Below are 21,804 nucleotides of genomic sequence, written 5' to 3'. Positions count from 1 at the left end.
ATGGCAAGTTGCCATAGAACAGTGATAGCGAACCTTTTGTGGTTTGCGTGCCAAAAGGGTGTGTGTGCATGTATTAGCACACATGCACGTGCCAACACCCATTCCCTCCCCCCCCACGCATGCACACATACCCTAAGCTGAAGCCTGGGACGGTGAAAAAACAGCCAAATCGGCAAACTGGAAGTTGGGAAAAACAGGCTTCTGGTTTGCCCATTGTGCCATTTCTCACAATCTGGGGCTTCAGAAAGCTTCTATGAAGCCTCCGGTGTGCAAAAAACAGCACAACGGGCAAACCAGAAGTCCATTTCTTTGACCTTTCTCTTTGCCCATTGGGAGGTTTTTCGCACTCTGGGTTTTCAGGGAAGCCTCTGGAGGGTGAAAGGGCCTTCCCCAAGGCCAGAAACCAGCTGTCTAGCACATGCATGTATGCTGGAGTTGACATAGGGCACGTGTGCCTTTGGTTCACCATCACTGTCATAGACAGAGCCCTCTTGCATGTCTCTCCATTTGCAGACACCGGCAATTCCCATCCCACTCAGGGTCTGTGCACACCTGTTTTCAGCAGTTCATAATAAGAGAAACATTTCACAAAGTAACAGTTTAGGTACAAATTCAGCTCAAGGATAGACTTAGAAATGAAACCTTTTCTTAACCTGCCTGAAGACTTGTTGTATTGAAAAAGATAATAAAATAACTTAGTAAATTTAGGAAAGACAACAAAGATAAAAACTGAAAACAAGTCTTGGTTAATATTTAAAAAGCTTTTACTTACTTGGCTTTGGTACACAAGCTTTGCTTCCTTTGCCCAGCTGAGAAGTAGCGTTGTCAACTTCTCCAAATTGCCTGCCCTTATTAAATTCTTGTTGTCTTTTCTCTTTTTGAATTTGGAGAACAAGTTTTGTCCTCAATGTATCGACTTTGGGTCGACTGGAAAACTTAGTAGCCATCTTAATCTAGATATAAAATAAAGGCAAGAAATCTTTTACATTACACATCTTCCGCTGAGCCATCTGAGAATTTTACTGATAAGGAACTTGTGTCTGTACATATTGGTAAATTCATGCAGATAACAAAAACCAGAATGTGCCACTGCCATACCCCAAGCAATATAACCCTTTTCCAGAATGGGTTTGATTTAAATCAAGTTGATTTAAATCATCAGTAAAAATCAACTGGATTTAAGTCATAATTTTTAAAGAGCAACTGTCATCTCTGTCCTGCAGCGCCTCCTCCTTGACTTCCATTCAGTTTAATGGGACGGCTGCTGATGTGGCAGTGACACAACAAAGTAAGGGACGTAGTAGGCAGCAGGTGAATTGATGCCCGCTAACAGGTACTGCCTGTTCGATCTGAAATGACAGGTGTTCTTTAATATTATATTTATAAGCTGCTTAGAAGGTTTCACATTCATTTTTATTGTTTACCCTTTCTCTCACACTTAGAACCTGGTGGTACTAATACAATTATCTTCAAACTACATGGATTTGCAAAACAATGCAAGTAAGGAATATTCATGGACATTGTTTTATGATTTATCTCATGGTTACTGTAAAATTGTGTGGATGCATCAATGCAGTGCATGATATCTCAGCTTGCAGAGCTTAGATTCATTGAATGAGTTTATCAAAAATGTTGCTTCTTCAACCTGGATTCAGAAGCAAAGATGAAAGTTCAAGGACCTTGAATGAAGATGGATCATCCTTTGTCTAGTTGATGGGACCTGGAGAAGGCCGACTCTGTGAGACCTGACCGGTCGCTGGGACTCATGCGGCAGAAGGCGGTCCCATAAGGAATCTGGTCCAAGCAAAAAATCATCCCAAAAAAGCAGAGCCAGCAAAGAGTTTTTCATACCTTGGCAGGTTTGTGGGGCTGAACATCATCCACCATTTGCCAACCATTCGCTTCAAGTTTCATCAAGTTCTCAAATTGTTTAGTTATGTCTTCTACCTATTTGAGAAAGAGATACAGTGATCCCTCGCTTTTCACGGGTTCAAACTTCGTGAAACGGCTATACCACGGTTTTTCAAAAAATATTAATTAAAAAAATACTAAGGGACTAAGAAAATCCTTTTTGACCTGTTGATCTATCAAGGTCTGCTTCATCTCGCCTCCAATTTCTAAAGCTTCTTCTTTAAATTGGAAAGCATCCATGTCACTTGAGGATGTGCTCCTGTCACAACTGGTTGCTTCTTCAACCTGCATTCAGAAGCAAAGATGAAAGTTCAGGGACCTTGAATGAAGAAGGATAATTCTTTAGATCAGAATTCCCCAACCTTTCCGGCTTTGCGGAGCAGTAGGGGGGTATGAGCAACAGGCAAGCGCATGCACAACTCCATTTGCACAAGTGGGCACGTATTCTCCCTGCTTATACAAATGGGCCCACTTTCCCACTACTTCTGCAGCCTGGTTCCAAACTGCTCACGGCCTGCCAGTGGGCCAGAGCCTGTGGGTTGGGGACACCTGCTTTAGAATACAGAAAAGTGAAGACAACGTTTTTTTAAAATCACTGACTGGCATTCATGCATGGCATAAGCTGACCCTTTTCATTTTCATTAAATGAATGAAACCGAGTGAGTGAATGAATGATTTCACCAAGATTTTCTTTTTTTAAAAAAAAAAAAAGTATTTCAGAGTTTCACTTTCATAGCATTTCATTGCATTCCCCCCTTATATGAAAATATAAGATAGCCACCACTTGTTAGGGCGTTACTTCTGTACATAAGCAGGGTGATTTTGACAGAAATGTGCAAGAACAGTCGAGAAAGCAAAAAGGGCTAAAAGATTTATTAAGTTCTGAGAAACAAATTAATATTTAGAAGTGGCTCCAAAAGATGCCTCCATCATCCACTGGGATATAAAAAGCAGCAGAAGCAGCAGCGAATCATTGACTTGCAAGATTCTTATAACCAATCTTATGGAAATCATTTTGGTCTTCAGGTAAAGTTGATTTTCTGGTCTGGTTTGCCTGCTGGGACTGACAAGTATCCACTGCCAGCAAATTCTGCAGTCCCAATTTTTGAACCAACAGCAAACAATTTTGTGACCTCCTGATATGAAAGAAAGATATTCTAAAAAAAAAGATAATACTTACAGTTGTTATTTCTGCTTCCCCTGTTTTAGCACACGGTTCCTCTGTTGCTTGATCGCCACTGGAGAAAATAAACAAAAACAAAGAGATGCACATTTGAAACTATATTACTCCCCAGTTCCTAAAACCTTTTTAACTTGCAAATCCTCAACTTGGATACATCAATACAATGCATAGAAACATCACAGCATAAAACCTAATTAGTCAAGCTTTCTATTCCCATTGTTCCCACCGGTATCAACGAGTAGCCTACAGGTAAGATTATTTGGCAGTTTGAATCCCATAGGCTCAAGGTTGACTCAGCCTTCCATCTTTCCGAGGTTGGTAAAATGAGGACCCCAATGGTTGGGGGGTAATATGCTGACTGTAAAACGCTTAGAGAGAGCTGTAAAGCACTGTGAAGTCTAAGTGCTATTGCTATTATCACTGGTGAAGAATATTAGGATTGACTGTTGGGCTGTTCAAGTTGCTATTCACAACTTCTATTCCTTCAGTTGCCCAGAGGATGTAAAATGTATCTGGGAAAATCACAGGCCACACTTTATCCTTGAAATTATTTTCCTTTCAAGCTTCTTGAATTAAAATTTTGTCCCATAGAATAACTGTTTCAACGTTATTCAAAATCAAAACGAATACCGTATGTGTATTAGCAAGATACGGCTTGAAGAAGATTAAATGTACTTAACTTATGGGGAAGAGAACTTGAGGAGCTAAGGGAAAACTGAAGTGGGGAAAAAATATCCCCCAAATCAAGTCGCTATAGGAACCAAGCTGGCATGATAGCCAAAGAAAGAAGCCTTGGGCAACAAGGAGGTTGGAGTGTTTCAAATATCACACAAGAAAAGACAAGGCATTTTAATCAAGACTCAGCATATAAGAAGCATATAACATATATGTTTCTTATACAGAAGCATATAACAGAAATAGTCTTTGCAGGAATATACCCAAGAGGTCTTTTTGTAAAGAGAAAAGTGAAATACAACAGGCAACAGATCCAAGTACGGTAATTAGAACAATACAGTATTTATGGAAAACAATGAGAAATAGATAAAGACATTATTAGGGACAAGGGGGAAAATGGTTACAAAAGTTTATAACCTATTCCTAAGATTCAAAATGGAAGAAAAACTATGAAAGAGACAACAATAAGTTGGGCCAGAAATTTTGGATATAGTATTGAATTAGACCATTGGGAAAATTATGGGGTAAAAAAATATAAATTAACAATGTTGTCAACCTATAGGGAAAACATTTACAAGATGTTTTACTGTTGGCATCTACCTCCAGCAAGATTGGCCAAAATGTACCCAACTGTTTGCCTGAATTCTGAAAGTGTGGGTATAAACAGGGTACCTTCTACCATATGGGGTGGACATACCTTAAAGTTAGGAAATAATGGCACAAAATAAGGGATTGGCTGAAAGAAATCACTCAACAGGCAACAGATCAAATAGGCTAGCACAAATGCTATCATCTAAAATGAATATTAATTTCTCCCAGCATATTTGTAAGAATGAATGCATTCTCACCACCTTTTCTATTTTATTCAACATATTGGAAATATCAGCCATATGATTAATAAAAATTAAGTTTAACATAATTGCTGGAAGGATTAGAAGTCTGAAACAGGAGGTTTAAAACTTTACGTGTTATATATCAGCAGCAGAAAAATTACAATCACTGTTTCAGGTATATTCGGTATATTTTTAAATGAACGATGGAGGCCTTAAGAATTTAGTTTGGATTGAAAATGCAGAAAGAGGTTTCTGGCTTAAAAGAAGAAAACAACCATTATTATTATTGTTGTTGTTGTTGTTGTTGTTATTATTATTATTATTATTATTATTATTATTATTATTATTATTATTATTATTATTATTCATATTTGTATGCTGCCCCTCTCCGAAGACTCGGGGTGGCATACAAGATTTGCTCCAGAGCCCCAGCTCCTTATGCAAGAATTATGTTCTGTACACTGAATGCTGAAGAAATATTTTGCTGTGAAAAACCCCATGATTTTTCACGCAACCCAAAAGCTATTATAGTGCTGTGAGGCTCCACTGGCTCTCCCCAAAAGAGTTGTTATTCCTGCACTGCCCAAAGCAAAGGGCCAGTTTAGTTGCATACCTTTGTTCAGATGTGGAGCCAATGTGATCAGTACTAGCAGGATCTGGAAATACTTTGGGATCTGGAAATGGTGGAACGGCTTTGGACATACTTGATGTGCCTTGCTTTAAAATACAGATCTCTCTACAATTCTGAAGCAAAGCCTTATTGGCAGATCTTGGAGTCATATACTGGGAAATCTTGACAGTTGATTTAGGAGTCACACCTGTAGGCAATAGATGAATAAGCAATTGAAGAACTGAATGCTGTATAATATTAATATGTTATCTGTGACAAATTTTGGATTCTGAGCCCCACATATACAGAAAATATGGGGGAGAAGGATGCCAAATGCTTGACATATGAATGTGTGCATGAATTTGTGTGTACACACATACACAGAGGATTAAGTCATCCTCAAAGGTTTTCCTCACATTGTATGCTCTATTGAGACACTGAAAAGTTTTAGCAGATTTGACCTATAGTACAGGTGAAACTTGAAAAATTAGAATATCATGCAAACGTTCATTTAGTTCAGTAATGCAACTTAAAAGGTGAAACTTAATATATGAGAGAGACTCATTACATGCAAAGCAAGGTAGTTCAAGCCATGATTTGTCATAATTGTGACGATTATGGTTTACAGCTCATGAAAACCCCAAATCCCCCATTCTCAGAAAATTAGAATATTACATACGATCAATAAAACAAGGATTGCGCATAGAATGGTATCAGACCTCCAAAAAGTATAAGCATGCATGTGTTTGGGACCTTTTGTAGCAAGTACTGCCTCAATGCGGCGTGGTATGGAAACTATCATCCTGTGGCACTGCTGAGGTGTTATGGAAGACCAGGATGCTTTAATAGTAGCATTAAGCTCTTCTGCATTATTCGGTCTCATGTCTCTCATCTTTCTCTTGGCAATGCCCCATAGATTCTCTTTGGGGTTCAGATCAGGCAAGTTTGCTGGCCAATCAAGGACAGTAATCCCATGATCATTGAACCTGGTTTTTGGGGATTTGGGCACTGTAAGCAGGAGCCAAATCCTGCTGGAAAATTTAAGTCACCATCCCCATAAAGCTCGCATGTGAATGGAAGCATGGAGCGCACCAAAATCTCCTGGTAGACAGCTCTGTTGACTCTGGACTTAATGAAGCACAGTGGACGAATACCAGCAGATGACATGGCTCCCCAAATCAACACAGACTGTGGAAACTTTTACATCTCATTTGGCAACCAAGGACCCAAAGTATGGAGGAAGAATGGAGGCACACTCTGCAAGATGCTTGAGGTCCAGTGTAACATTTCCACAGTATGTGCTGATTTGGGGAGCCATATCATCTGCTGGTATTCATCCACTATGCTTCATTAAGTCTATGATTCATGACATAGATTCACTATCATGGACCAGGGAGTGGGTGGGGTGGAATACTTCATCCATACCCAGGATCTCAAAGAGGGTAACCAAAACAATATAAAACAAAATATTAAAAAATAATATATGTATTAGGGAGGCGACAAATGATATAAAATGTAGAAGGCTACATACTGTTGGATGCCATAATCATACAACAATGTTGTTGTGGCATTGTGCTTGTTGTCAATTGGATTTTGAATCCAATCAGAATGTTATCTGTGAAGCGCCATTGTTTGGTCACCTAACTGCTTCCTCCAACTACAATCAATTTATCCAATATTTTATGTTCTAAGTAGAGGTGGCTAAGGATTGCCCACCCCACGTGGGTTTCAGGAAAGGTGGACTATGAGGTGATATTTCTTATGGAATATTTCTTTATGGCATAATTTGCTCTCAAAAAGCTGTTTGGCATCTTATTAATGTTCTTGAGGAAAACAGTGAAACAGAAAGCTTTTAATGTTTAATGCTGCAGAACCTGAACAGTGAAACGAAATGAATAGTTTCATGGTGGTGTGGATATGTTGTTGTTGTGGTTAGCTCTGGCCCAGCTCCTGCCCCAAGGACTGTGGATGTGGGGGAGACATCCACATGCTGCAGGCCTGTTTTGCCCCCGGTGGAATCTGATGATGAAGGCTCCTCTGACCAAGAAGACATGAGTGACAGGGAGGAGGAGAGTGTGGCAGACAGCTCAGAAGGAGATCAATTATCTAGCTCCTCCTTGGATTCAGAACAAGAGTTAATGATACAGCCACGCATGCGGAGAGCGATGCATGGGCAACAACAACTGAGAGATTATTATCAAAGAAAATGAGGCCACCTGTGGTTGGGTGGGGCTGTGGTAATTAGTGAGGCTGCTATAAATAGCAGCCTGTGGGTTTGGCCATTGTGGAGGATTATCTGATCATTGTGTTTCATGACTGCTTTACTGACTTTGACCTTTTGTGTGCTGATTTCCCCCCGCTTTGAAACTAAACCAGAGCAAAGTGTGTTTCACTTTGTGAAAGAAGGACTGCAAATTGCCTCACAGCTGCAAGCTAAGTTTTACAGAACTGATAAGGGACTTGTACAAACTACCAGTTTGTTTGGAGACCAGTGCTCTTTGCTATACCAAAAGAGGGCTTAGTTTAAGTGAATTTTCATTATAAAGAACATTGTTTTGAATTTTCAAACGTGTGTGTGTGTGTGTCTGAAATTTGTATCTGTGAATTTTTGGGAGGAGAGAGCCCGACAGAACATGTTGGGAGGAGAGAGCCCGACAGAACATGTTGTAAACTACCAGGAACTCATGCGGAGTCAGCAATGTGTAGCTACTGCAATAATTGTCATAATACAGTACATATATTCTTGTGCAAAGGCCGTGGTCTGGAATCTGGACTGACCTGGAAAGGGTTTGGCAGGAGATTCAATTCTGAAAAACCCTCCATCAAATATCCGTTCTGCTCCTTGGCCTGAAGCGTGTGCTGCCAACCCTTCTTTTGCCTTGTTCTTCATGGCTGCTTTTACAGGCGCAAGGCTTTTTCTGGCTGCTCTGCTTTCGGCAGACCCCCCTGCTGCTTTGGCTGTCCTCCGAAGGATGGGCTTTTTCTGGAAATCAAAAAATACCTTGACAAAGCTGATAATCCCTAGCCTTCGAAAACTCAGGGCACAGGGAAGGAATGCAACCAGACCTCTCTAGAGATCCTGCCTATATCATGATAGACCCAATGACATCCAATTTACATGCCTTGGCAGCACCCTCTCCAGTGCAGTGACAATTGATATTGAGGTCAACTGCAGAATCGCCAAGGCAAGCTCTGCATTTGGCAGACTAATGACCAACGTGTGGAACCGACGTGGAATAAGCCTAGCTACAAAGCTCAAAGTCTACCAAGCAATAGTTTGAAATTTCCCTTCCCGCTAGGCTTATAGAATTTATACATGGTATGCTTGTATGTATGAGTGGTTCTTTAAATTGGGGTTTTTTAGATTGTTTTTAATATTAGATTTGTTTACATTGTCTTTTTATATTGTTGTTAGCTGCCCCGAGTCTTCGGAGAGGGGCGGCATACAAATCAAATCAAATCAAATAAATAAATAGTGCTAACTACCCTGTTCTATGCCAGTGAGACTTGGACTGTATACAGGAGGCATGCTAGGCAATTGAACCACTTCCACATGACCTGCCTCTGTAGAATTCTGAGGATCTGGTGGCAGGATAAGGCGCCTGACACTGAGGTCCTTTCCAAAACAGGCCTGCCATCAATTCCCATCCTGCTGTTGAAAGCCCAGACACACTGGGCAATGTTGCTAGGATGCCAGACCATCGCATCCTTAAATAGCTCCTCTGTGGTGAGCTGCTCAAGGAAAGTGATCACATGTGGGACAAAGGAAGCAATACAAAGACCCGTTGAAAGCCTCCTTCAAGTCCCTCGATATCACCACCACCTCCTGTGAAACCCTGGCACAAGATCGACCAACATGGCGCATGCTGATCCACCAAGGCTATCGGAGGCCAGAAGAACATTCAGAGCAGTAGAGAAGCGAGCACCCTGCAAAGCCAGGGCTGCAAATGCAAATGCTGTGACAATGGTGCCCATACATGTCTGCCCAACATGTGGCAGAAACTTTTGTGCCCGTATAGGCCTTACCAGCCACTTGTGGACACATCGTGTACAGCTCACAACCCACTAGATGTCAAGGTCCTCCTCAAACACGATGGATAAACATCACATCATCAAGACATTGGAGTACAATCTTCAGTAGTCTACAGAGTATGGGGCACAGTTTCCTGAACTGTGGAAACTTGAAGATGTGTGGACTTCAACTCCCAAAGTTCCTTACTCAACCAAAATCTTCAAGTTGCCAGCATAACAAAACACTGGTATAGAGCATATGATCCAAAGAAAATAAAAACAAAACCCTATGCTCCTGATGCTATTATTATTACAATTGTACAACCACCCAACTCATTTAACCAACTCTGGACAACTCACAACAGGTTAAAAAAATAATCCAATAAAAGAAAGTTAAAAACATGTAAAAACCATTCAAAATCAATTTAAAACCGAAAATCTTTGCCGACAGCTTTGTTAGGAAGTATGGCCTCCTGCTTAGATAGATGATAAAGTAGTAAAGAACAGCCAACAACAGTTTGATTTCTGGGAAAATCAGTTTTGTGAGTGGCACTTCATTCATTGCAGCCATTGAATTAATGTGTGACTCTGTCCCAATCCATAATTGGAGGCCCCAAATATATTTTCAAAATTTCAGACGTGCCTCCCAATCCAAACAGTTTGTCTCTGCCAAAGGATATCTAACCAGAGAAGACATGTTTTGGGTAGGAAATAAAAAAAGGTTACTTCTATTTGGGGTTGTCAGATGTTGAGGTTCTGACTCAGAACTGCACTATATGAAAGTTAAAATATACCTCCAACAGGACATATTCCTCTGCCAACACCTCTCCTGACTACTGAGGCAATACTGTAGAATAGTAGCAAATAGAACCAAAAAAAAAGGGTTTCCCCCCCAAAATAAAAAATATGTTACAATTCCAAAGTTGGAACTGCTTGCCATGGTATATTTACCAAACCCTACTTTCTGACTCACAAAGATGTCCAGTACTAAGCCCTCTAATGATAAACTATGATATAAGATGGCTTCACTTCTAGGAAACATTGAAAGGTCACCCATCTGACACTGACTATAATACTGATACATTCAGCACCGAATATTGAATTATTCAGTTCCCTATCAGATTCTACACAGTGTCAACCTATTCTTAGCAGCTAGCAAAAGTCAAGAATGTCAGGGCTAGCAACCTAAGGATCAGCTATGGGTCTATAAACACTTTAAAATTCACTGAAAATATAAAATGTCAGATGTCAGATATTAGAAGTTTAGAGCAAAATCCCAATGATCAATGTACCTATTTGTTTACAAGAAGAAAACTGTTGGTGCTTACAGGAAAATGGGTGAAGGGCGGGGGGCAATAGAATGCATTAAAAAGAAAGCCCAAAGTAGCCCAAAAGCCAGGAATTGGCTACAAAAAAGAAAGTTGGAAAACAAAGGGATGCTTCACTACAGTTAAGTGTCAGCTTAAATATGGGTGGCAATGCAATTAATTAGCCATCAAGATGTATAATGTTTTATAAAGTACAGTAAGTTGCATCTCCACTCCAAATAATTCAATAGTGAAGAGGCAAAGGAGGCAGAAAAGCAATATTTGATTGTTTCAGGCATATATGCTCAGTAAGGCTAGGCATGGGGATGTTTATGGCACCTGAGGTCACCTCCTTAAAGAAGCTGTGCCTTTCAGAGTTCAAACAATGCTGACAGAATTCCAAGATAGTATCAATCTACATTAATGAGGCACCAGTACTTTAATGTCTGGGGCTCTACTGATACCATGCCAATTTAGGAAAAAGGCAGTCATTCAAAAAACACCACCTGACAGATACAGCAAATATGCCCATGCCCTTACAAATAATATTTTCCAATTTTTTAAATCTGAATTGCTGTGCATCCTTGGTTCTCGGACTTGGTTACAGGAGTTACAGTTCTCAGAAGATGAACAGGTAGCTTAAGTTTAGTAAAATTCTGCTCCATGAGAAACTTTTGTACTTTTTTGTGCAATTGCCTAAATCACTCAATAAAGTTGCCTTTCAGAAATAGTCTCAGTAATTTATTTATTTATTGGATTTATATGCCGCCCCTCTCCGAGGACTTGGGGTGGCTTACAGCATATAAGTAACAATACAAAATATCCTAAATCCAATTTTTTAAACTAAACTAACCAATCTAAAACCCCAATTTATTTATTTTTTAAAAATCCAGTCACTCATTCTGACAAACAAACATACATTCCATTCATCGACAAGGGCTGATGTCTAATGTCCACAGGTCAGTTGGCACAAGTGGATCTTCAAACTGTTGTGGAAGTCAAGGAGGCTGGGGGCGGTACAAATCTCTGGGGGGAACTGGTTCCAGAGGGCCGGAGCCCCCACAGAGAAGGCTCTTCCCCTAGGCCCCGCCAGGCGACATTGTCTAGTTGATGGGACTTGGAGAAGGCCGACTCTGTGAGACCTGACCGGTCGCTGGGACTCATGCGGCAGAAGGCGGTCCCATAAGGAATCTGGTCCAGGCAAAAAATCATCCCCTAAAAGCAGAGCCAGCAAAGAGTTTTTCATACCTTGGCAGGTTTGTGGGGCTGAACATCATCCACCATTTGCCAACCATTCGCTTCAAGTTTCTTCAAGTTCTCAAATTTTTTAGTTATGTCTTCTACCTATTTGAGGAAGAGAAAGGTTGAAGAACAAAACTAAAGGGGACCAGGTTACCTACCCTCACCCCTTTCTTACATTAAAAAAACAATAATTAAGTGTTAAAAAGCACAGCAAGCTTCCTTAGAAAACAGCTTCACTAAGAAATCAAAGAAAAAGACACATTTAGCCATTTCTTAGGAATATCTTGCAACATTGCCTTGTATCTTGCTGCTTTGGATGAGTGGGAATTTAATATGGATCGCTCAGTTTAGTGCATTCCGGAGAACTCTAAATTTTATTATAAGATGCAAGTTTCAAGTTGACAAGATGGCCAAAACAAACTTGAGTTTTGTGTGTGGAAATCAGTATGCTCTCGGCAGCCAAGAGACATCCACGTTCAAGGTGAAAAGTGATACAGTGATCCCTCGCTTTTCGCGGGTTCAAACTTCGCGAAACGGCTATACCACGTTTTTTTAAAAAATATTAATTAAAAAAATACTAAGAGACTAAGAAAACCCTTTTTGACCTATCGAGGTCTGCTTCATCTCGTCTCCAATTTCTAAAGCTTCTTCTTTCAATTTGAAAGCATCCATGTCACTTGAGGATGTGCTCCTGTCACAACTGGTTGCTTCTTCAACCTGGATTCAGAAGCAAAGATGAAAGTTCAAGGACCTTGAATGAAGATGGGTCATTCTTTAGATCAGAATTCCCCAACCTTTCCGGCTTTGCGGAGCAGCAGGGGGGTATGAGCAACAGGCAAGCACATGCACAACTCCATTTGCACAAGTGGGCACGTATTCTCCCTGCTTATACAAATGGGCCTACTTGTCCGCTACTTCTGCAGCCCGGTTCCAAACTGCTCAAGGCCTGTCAGTGGGCCAGAGCCTGTGGGTTGGGGACACCTGCTTTAGAATACAGAAAAATGAAGACAAAGTTTTTTTTAAATCACTGACTGGCATTCATGCATGGCATAAACTGACCCTTTTCATTTTCATTAAATGAATGAAACCAAGTGAGTGGATGAATGATTTCACCAAGATTTTCTTAGCAGAAAACCTAATTACTCAAGCTTTCTAGGTGTATTTCAGAGCTTTTTCTGAACGCGTACACCCCACCAAACTCTTCCCTACCCCTACACCCGCCCCACCTTTCTTGCTGGTAGTCCGGCCTGGCTCTACTCTGCCCGCCGCAGCCTTCCCATTTCCCAGGACCACAGGAGCTCCACCCGGCTGCTCTTGCCCAATTTTGTCTCCGCAGCGTTTGGGAGCCACCGCCTGCCAGCCCTCGTCCTCCTCGCGGAGGCTGCTCCAGAAAGGACCCCACTGCTCTCACCCAGGGCCTCCAGCCTTGGAAAGACGGCAATGGAGAAGCCGGGAAATGGGCCGCCTGTGGGTGGTGGCGACCTTCCTTCCGCCCGCTCGCCTTCCAGCAATTTCCTTCGGTTGCAGCCGGGCCCCTCTGGCAGCCCCCTTCCCTTGGGAAGCCAGCAGTGCAGCCCTCCTGCCCACCAGCCCCCCCCTCACCTCCCGCTGTCTCCCCCCGCCCCATCCAGACCTCCCTCCCCACGCAAACGTCACCCATACCAGAGCCCCGTGTGGTGACCCAGAGGCCCCTTGGGAGGATTGCTTTACCGGAGGAGGGTCCTGTGTCCCGCGGTAAAGGCTGCCTGGCTGCCGCCTGTGGCACCTCAGGTCTCCGCGCATCTAGTCCCTGCACCCGCCTTTCCTGGGGGTGTCCGCCGCTCCATCCCTTCTCCGTCCCTCGGTGGGCCCAGACTGCTCTCTTTCTCCGGCGGAGCAGATGGCAGAGAGGGTCTCCCGGTGGCTAATTGAATTGTTCTGGGCGAAGACGCCTCAGGGCACAATGACTGCAGCGGGCACCAGGGGCCGGCACCCCAAAATACCCCCCGCGTGCCCTTTTCCATGGGCGCGCAGTCTCCATCCCCCTGCTAGCCCGCGGGGAGGCGCCGGCAGTAGAAGGCGCTGTGCCCGCCCGATCCGCTCCCTCTCCTCTTTCGCCGAAAGAAATGCGCGGAAGCTGCCTGATTGAGCCCCGCGTTGCTCCACCCCGCTTCGTCCTGCTTGTCATCCTCCATTGTGTTTTCGGGGGGGGGAGCGGCGGGAAAGCCCTGTGCCGGCCAGGAAAGCCGGGTTTGCTTTCCGTGAAAGCAGTGCGCCTTTTAGACACGCTGCTTTCCTGCACCTCTTTCCTGGGGGGGGGAGTGGCATCAGCACCACCCCTCTACGAGCAGCAAAAGCCTCAGCGACTGGGCACGCCGTTTGCCTTTCGGCTCCGTCGTTGAGGCTTTTGCTGCTCGTGGAGGGGAAGGTACCGATGCCGAAAGGCAAACGGCGCGCCCCACCGCTTAGGCTTTTTCTGCTTCTGGAGGGGTGGGCGCCGATGCCGAAAGCCTCAGCGACATTTGGCTGCCGGGGGGGGGGGGGCAGGGTGGAGAAAATCCTCCCCCCCTCCAGGAGCAGCAAAAGCCTAAGCGGCAGGGTGCATCGTTTGCCTTTCAGCTCCGTCGCTTAGGCTTTTGCTGCTCGTGGAGGGGGGGTTGGCGGTGCCGATGCCAAATGCTTTCCCTCCACGGTGGGGGGTGCAGGGCAGGCAGGGAATGAGAGAAAGGAAAGAGAAAGGGAGGGAGGGAGAGAAGAAAAGAGTGAGAGATAGAAAGGATAGAGAGAAAGAGGGAATGAGAGAAAGGAAAGAGACAGAGAGAGAGAGAGAAAATAAGAGAGAGAACGAGAGAGAGAGCAACAGAGAGAGAGAACAAGAGAGAGAAAGCATGAGAGAGAGAAAGAACAAGAGAGAGAGAGAGAAAAAATAAGAGAACGAGAGAGAGAGAGAGAAGGAAAGCAAGAGAGAAAAAAGATAGCAAGAGAGAGAGAAAGCAAGACAGATAGGGAGAGGAAAGGATAGTGAGAGATATGAGAACAAAAAGGGGAGAAAAAAAGAGAAATGAGAAAATGATTGAGGCAGAGAATGAGAGGAGAGAGAAACAAAAGAGAGAGTTGATTCTTGAAGCATATGGTAAAAAGCATCCAAATAATAAGAAACCCCCCCAGCCCACACCTGTTTTTGAAAAGAATAAAAGAGAAAAAAACCCCAGCCCTCAACTGGTTTTGGAAATGGTTACATACACACACATAAGGGGGGGAGGAGAGAGAGAGGGATGGAAAAAGAGGAGAAGTGAGAGGGAGAAGGAATGAGGGAAAAAGGGAGGAAGAGAGAGAAATGAGAAACATGAGAGAGAAAAGGGGGAAAGACAGGAGAAATACCCAGAAATGAGACAGTGGTATAAATTTCAGGAGGGATGATTGATGATTGACTGTATTTATAAGGGGATGTTACATGGGATTGTATATATGAGGGGGTTATTTATTTATGTATGTATGTATGTATGTATGTATGTATGTATGTATGTATGTATTTATTTATTTATTTATTTATACCTCTATGCCGCCCAGTCCCAAAGGGACTATCGCTCAGACACTATACTTTTCCGCCCACACCGAAAAAAAATTAGAGGGAACATTGATCGGCGGCCCTGCCCCTGGGGCTATGTGTACCACACTTTGGGAAAGACTTAAAGACATGATCAGGTGCTGACTGTGGAACAAACCATAAACTACTTCAAATGCAAAACACATGATTCAAACATCAGAAGAACGCAATCGCTTGGAATTACAGTTTATCGAGCTGAGCCTCTTTCTTGCCTCTCAGAGCAAAGCAGAATGACAGACCCCACCAAAAAGTGATGTACAGCTATTTATGTTCAGTGATAAATTGTCTTTAATCCTGGAGTTTCCTTATAGTCTTCTCCTGCGCAGAGAATCGGACTTAGAAGACCACCAAGGTCCCTTTCCACTCTGTCCTTCTCAAGAAAACATAGTCTTCCTCCGCCCCGACTCCAAAGCCTATCCCCACGTTCCCCGAACCACGTTTCCCCAACCCACATGCCCTTCTGAGTTGTCCCTGGGGGACGTCGCCATACCTCAAGGGCAACCGCCAACTCCGCTCTCCGTTAGATCCGAGCGCGAGCTGGAACGGCTAACCGATCAGGCAAGGCATGGCCAGAGCTCCGGTTTTAAATTTTTTTGTTCCCGTCTCCGATTGGCCGTTGAGACCACAGTGTTTGCTTTTTCATTGGCTAGATTCTTAGTCTCCCTGACGTCAGTTCGTCTCCCGTCGGAGAGATGCGATTGGATGACGCTACGGGGCTTTTTATTGGCATTCTAATTAAACAGGTCCAACCTCCCCAGTGCTCGGATTGGTTGGAAGATTTCATTATCTCGATTGTTTTGCTGCTTTTTGGGTTAGGATGTTATTTCTTGTTTTTTCCTGCGAGCAGTTGGCCGTAAAGAAAGTGAAGTCTGGAAACGTTGCGATACTATGTTACTATGACAGTAACACTCGTAAACTACAAAAAGCAGAGGGAGGGATACAGTATCCCTTTTTTTACATTCTCTTACATACATACATATAGATATCTATATGTTATTATCTAATTTTTATTTCCATTTTCTAACCAGGCAACCTAGCTGAGCTGCATGTGCTTCGTCATTTCCGTATACAGCGGAGGGAAGATTACACTCGCTACAATCAGCTTAGTCGGGCTGTTCGGGAACTAGCATGCCGGATCAGAGACCTGGGTGATGTACCTGAATCAGCAGGTTTCCGCACTAGGAGCACTGCTGCTCTTCTGGACAAACTTTATCCCATGGGTGTGATACCCTCTAAGAGCTCTCTTGAGCTGTGTTGTCGAGTCTCAGCCTCTTCCTTCTGCCGTCGCCGTTTACCTTGTCTGATCATAAAGCTCCGTATGGCGCAAAACTTGAAATCTGCTGTGACATTTGTGGAGCAGGGGCATATCTGGGTGGGACCAGAAGTTATAACAGACCCTGCATTCTTGGTCACCAGGGCCGTGGAGGACTTTATTACCTGGACTGATTCCTCTCGTATCCGACAACATGTGCTCAACTACAATCAGGAACGGGATGATTTTGACTTCATTTGTTAAGAACAACTTTTCTTTTGTTAACCATTTGCGTGATTATACCTTAAATATTTAACTGAGTTAGCTTTAGTATATTTCAGTCTTTTATTTGTTTTGCTTGTTTAGTTGTGCAAACAGTATATAGTTGTATACAAGACTATCAGCCAAACCACACCCTTTTGTGATGGAATGCAATTTTTATAACTACATGGTTAGGATTTCTATCAGAAAGAAATGGATGACAAGAATTTCCTATGGGCATCTTGTAAAACATCCTGTGTGTTCCTTTTTATTGATTTCATTTTGGATCACAGTAAAGATTAATAATTGGATTGCATCTAACTTCTTCCCAGAAGATGGTATCTAATCTTGTTCCATATAGAATGTTTTAATTAAAACAGACTTTATTATTCCCGTTTGATCAAGATTTGGATGGCTGCCTACAACAAAATCTATGCAGTCATTATTTTAAGATTTATTTTTTTCTTGGCATCTCAACAACTTTATATTATTGTTTCTATAGTAACATGTTCTCTATTAATGTACAAACTGTTATACCAATGTTAAATTGTTGGCTAGAACTTAAGGTTTTGAACTGGTTAATGAATGTACATTTATCTTATCCACAGCATTTACAATAATGGAAAGAATTTTGCTCTGATTATGATTATAATGTGTAAATACCTCAAAACATTAATTTTGAGTTCAGTTTTGGAACATAAAGCTATTTAATCTTTGTGTTCTCTGTAAAATCTCTAAAATTTACTCCCAGCTGCAGTTTAAAACAAATGTGCTCCCCAAATCGTATTAATAAATTGCAGATTGTAACCAGTGGACTGATGCTTTAAGGCTAAGAATTTATATTAATCTTCTATTATTGCTAGCAAAATTAATTGATGAAATTTACACAGATTTAGACTTTGGTTGTTAAATGATTAATTAAAAAGTTGAATTCTGGCATATAGTAGTAAAGTAGTAGTAGAAAGCAGAAAAAATGCATCTCTGATCTGTATTTTGAAATGATACAACAGAAACTCATTGCAGCAACTAGAAGTCAAATTTTGGCAAAGTGGTGACATGAACATTTAGTGATTAAACCACTTTCATTAAATTAAAAGGATAAATGACTAGAATATCAGAACTCAACTGTTTACTTTCAAGGCAGTTCTTCAGTTCCTTTAGAATAACACATCATCTGGCAATATCTTAGTTTACCTCCATAAGGAATAAGATGGTGATCCCATAATTCTGGTATGTTTCTATGAGTTGTAGGACATGATACAGTGGTACTTCTGCTTAAGAACTTAATTTGTTCCGTGACCAAGTTCTTAAGTAGAAAAGTTTGTAAGTACAGTAGAAGCAATTTTTCCCATAGGAATCAATGTAAAAGCAAATAATGCATGCAAACCCATTAGGAAAGAAACAAAAGCTCAGAATTTGGGTTGGAGGAGGAAGAGGAGGAGGACAGTCGCTGCTAAAGGAAGAAGTTGAGGTGAGGTTAATCAAAAAAATTCAAAACTTTAAGGCTTAAAAAAAAAGAGGGAGGAGGAACACGTCCCTCCCATACACCCGGTGTGAGGCTGCCTCCCATACACTGTGCCAGAGAGGGAAACCCAGGCGGAATGACAGGAAACTGGCCGGGCCTTCGTGCCACTCTCAAATTTCCTGGGAAAATTTTCCGGGCTCGGGTTCTTAAGTAGAAAATGGTTCTTAAGAAGAGGCAAAAAACCCCTGGTTCTTATCTAGAAAACTTCTTAAATTAAGAGGCGTTCTTAGCTAGAGGTACCACTGTACTTTGTGAGTTCTTCTTTAGTACAAAGTAGAAATACATCAAGAAGCCCAAGACTTTTTAGTTCATATAAAAACAACGTATTTGCATATTTGCTAAAGTATTAATACAATCTGAACCACATATATTTATATTTATTTATTTTATTAATTGGATTTCTATGCTGCCCCACTCCGAAGACAATTCCATATTGATGGAATTGATTGCAAAACTAGTTAGAAAAGTTAATTTGCAAAGTTTTCCATGCAGCCTTGCCTCCAGTTGTATATCATCATCTGATCTTGGTAGATGGAATATTTTGAATTGCATTTTTACACAATAAAACCCCATATAACAACACTTTCCTCAACATATAAGACTCAAACTTGAGCTTTTGAAACAGATGCTCAAAATAAGTCACTTTTTATTTATTTATTTCTTATTTATTTATTTATTTTAGTTGAGTGGATAGAGAGAGAGAGATGGCCTTGCTGCTATTTGTTTACATATATATTGCAATCCTGTTTGTTTTCGTTGTTATATGCAGTTCTCCTATCTGCTGTAAAAAAACAACAACAAGGAAGTTTTAAAATATTTCCTAACTGCACATTATCTGTAGTTACAATGTGCGATTCACTTCCAAAGGGTCCATTAAGGGAGAGAGGGGATAGTTCTGTGCAAGTGGCTGCCACTCACACAAGTGAAGTTTTGCACATGAGCACAAGTGCCTGAAACTCTCACAAATGGAGCTATGCACATGCACACACATTCACCCTCAACTCATCTGGCCTGGTTCCAAGTGGGCCGCAGCCTGGCTATGATGCTGGCCAGCTGATAATTGGGATTTCTGAGACCTCTGGGAGTCAGGAAACAGTTTAGTTTAATCAGATTTGTATGCCACCCCTCTCCGCAGACTTGTTTCCAGCCTCCAGGGGAGGTGGGCAAGGCCTATTTTTGCTCTCCCCAGGTTGCATAGCCTTTCTAGGAGCCTGAGGAGGGTTAAAACGGCCTTCCCCACCCTCCCGGAGGTCCTCTGGAGGCCAGAAATGGTCTGTTTCCCAATTTGAAATGAGCCATTTCTGGCCCCTAGGGGGGTGGGGGAAGGCCATTTTCACCCTCCCAAGGATCCTAGAAAGAGCAAAAAAAGGAACTTCTGGTCCAACCAGAAGTCGCCAAACTAGCATTTCTGGATTTCAGAGGACATCCAGGGTGGGGGTGGCTGTTTTTGCCTAGAAAGGCTCTGGAGATTGGGGAGAGCCAAAAAATGGGACTTCAGGTTTAATTCGAAGTTGGCAAATGGGCCATTTTTCTGCCTCCAGAGGGCTTCCGCGAGGGGTGGGGAAGGCCATTTTTGCGCTCTCCAGGCTTTCAGAAAGGCTCTGAAGCCTGGGGAAAGTGAAAAATGGGCATACCATTGTATTCCAGCAGCGTGTGTGTGTGGGGGGGGGCTGCATAGAATTATGGGTGTGAGCATGCTCACGCGTGTGCTCATTCCCGTTCGGGTTTGGTGTTCGGGTTCAGGAGGACGCCGAGAAGCCCCCCGGCTGTTTTAAAAAGTGACAGCCGGGCGGCGGGGCTTCTCAGCGGCCTCCTGAACCCTAACTTTTGCCGAACCTCTGGGTTCGGCGTTCGGGAGTCCGTGGAGAAGCCCCGCCGCCCGGCTGTTGTCTTTTGAAATAGCCGGGGGGCTTCTTGGCGGCCTCCCGAACGCCGAACCTGGAAGTTCGGGTTTGGTGTTTGTGTTCAGGAGGACGCTGAGAAGCCCCCTGGCTGTTTCAAAAAGCGACAGCTGGGCGGCGGGGCTTCTCGGCGGCGGCGGGTTCGTAAGAAGGAAAAAGTTCGTAAGAAGAGGCAAAATATTTTTGGACTCCGAGTTCGTATCTCGGGCTGTTTGTAAGACGAGGGGTTCGTGTCATGAGGTACCACTGTATATACAATAATCTGTAGTATATATATATAGGTATGAGTAATGTTTTGAACTAGGAACTCTGTTTCACTTCTGCCACTAATCTCAGCTTACCCTTAGGAAATAATGGAGTAACAGTAGAAAGGGAAGTTGGAGATCTTCTAATCCAACCTCTGCTTAGACAGGGAACCCTATACCATTTCAGATACATGGTTATCCAGTATCTTCTTTAAAACTCCCAGTGTTGGAGCATTCACAACTTCTGGAGGCAAGCTGTTCCATTGATTAATTGTTCTAACTATCAGGAAATTTCCCTTTAGTTCTAAGTTGATTAGTTTCCATCCATTGCACCTTGTCCTGTCCTCAGATCCTTTGGATAAGTCTATGGCGTCTGTGGAGAGGGGCGGCATACAAATCTAATAAATTAAATTAAATTAAATAATATGTTCACTCTTCTTTGCGGCAACCCATTAGGTATTGGAACACTACTCTCATAGAACATAATTTTTATTGGCCAATTGTGATTGGACACACAAGGAATTTGTCTTGATGCATACGCTCTCAGTGTACATGGAAGAAAAGATATGTTTGTCAAGAATCATAAGGTACCACATTTAAGCAAATAAGTACAAATAAGCAATCAAATCATATTAAGAACCAGTCAGTATAAATCGTACAAGCAACAAAGTTACAGTCATACAGTCATTAGTGGAAGGAGATGGGTGATGGGAACGATGAGATTACTAGTACAGTGATCCCCCGGGTATTGCGATCCCGATCATTGCGAAACGGCTATATGGCGATTTTTCAACCCGGAAGTAAAAACACCATCTGCGCATGCGCGCCCTTTTTTCTATGGGCACGCATGCGTAGATGGCGCCGGGCAGATCAGCTGCTGGGCGGCTTCCCTGGGTCTTCCCCCTCTTGCTGGCAGGAGGGCGAGCGGCGGGCATCAGCGAGGAGTTTCCCCACCACCCACGCAAACTCCTCGCTGCTGCTCGCCCGCCCTTCGCCCGCCCACGCCGTTCGCTCGCGCCGCTTCCCAGCTGCGTCCTGAAGCGAATTGGCTTCAGGACTCAGCTGGGAAGCGGCGCGAGCGAACGGCTTGTCCGCCGCCTGCCTGCCCGTGCGCCCGCCCTTCGCCCGCCCTTCGCCCGCCCACGCCGTTCGCTCGCGCCGCTTCCCAGCTGAGTCCTGAAGTGAATTGGCTTCAGGACTCAGCTGGGAATCGGCGCGAGCGAACGGCGTGGGCGGGCGAAGGGCGGGCGAGTGGCAGCGAG

The 21,804-nt window shown here is 43.0% G+C and overlaps 1 protein-coding gene across 1 annotated transcript; it reads left to right on the top strand.

Moving 5' to 3' along the window:
- Positions 1 to 273: 273 nt before the first annotated feature.
- Positions 274 to 17,387, top strand: LOC139160292 (U3 small nucleolar ribonucleoprotein protein IMP3-like). The gene is made up of 2 exons (XM_070738003.1): positions 274 to 1,500; positions 16,387 to 17,387. Exons 1-2 carry the CDS (start codon positions 1,479 to 1,481, stop codon positions 16,872 to 16,874), a joined length of 510 nt encoding a protein of 169 aa, XP_070594104.1. The 5' UTR covers positions 274 to 1,478; the 3' UTR covers positions 16,875 to 17,387.
- The last annotated feature ends 4,417 nt before the right edge of the window (positions 17,388 to 21,804 follow it).

The sequence above is a fragment of the Erythrolamprus reginae genome, chromosome 1 (genome assembly GCF_031021105.1).
Source record: "Erythrolamprus reginae isolate rEryReg1 chromosome 1, rEryReg1.hap1, whole genome shotgun sequence".
NCBI lineage: Eukaryota > Metazoa > Chordata > Lepidosauria > Squamata > Dipsadidae > Erythrolamprus > Erythrolamprus reginae.
Note: the sequence above shows the minus strand (reverse complement) of the source record. Positions and strands in the feature narration are given on the sequence as shown.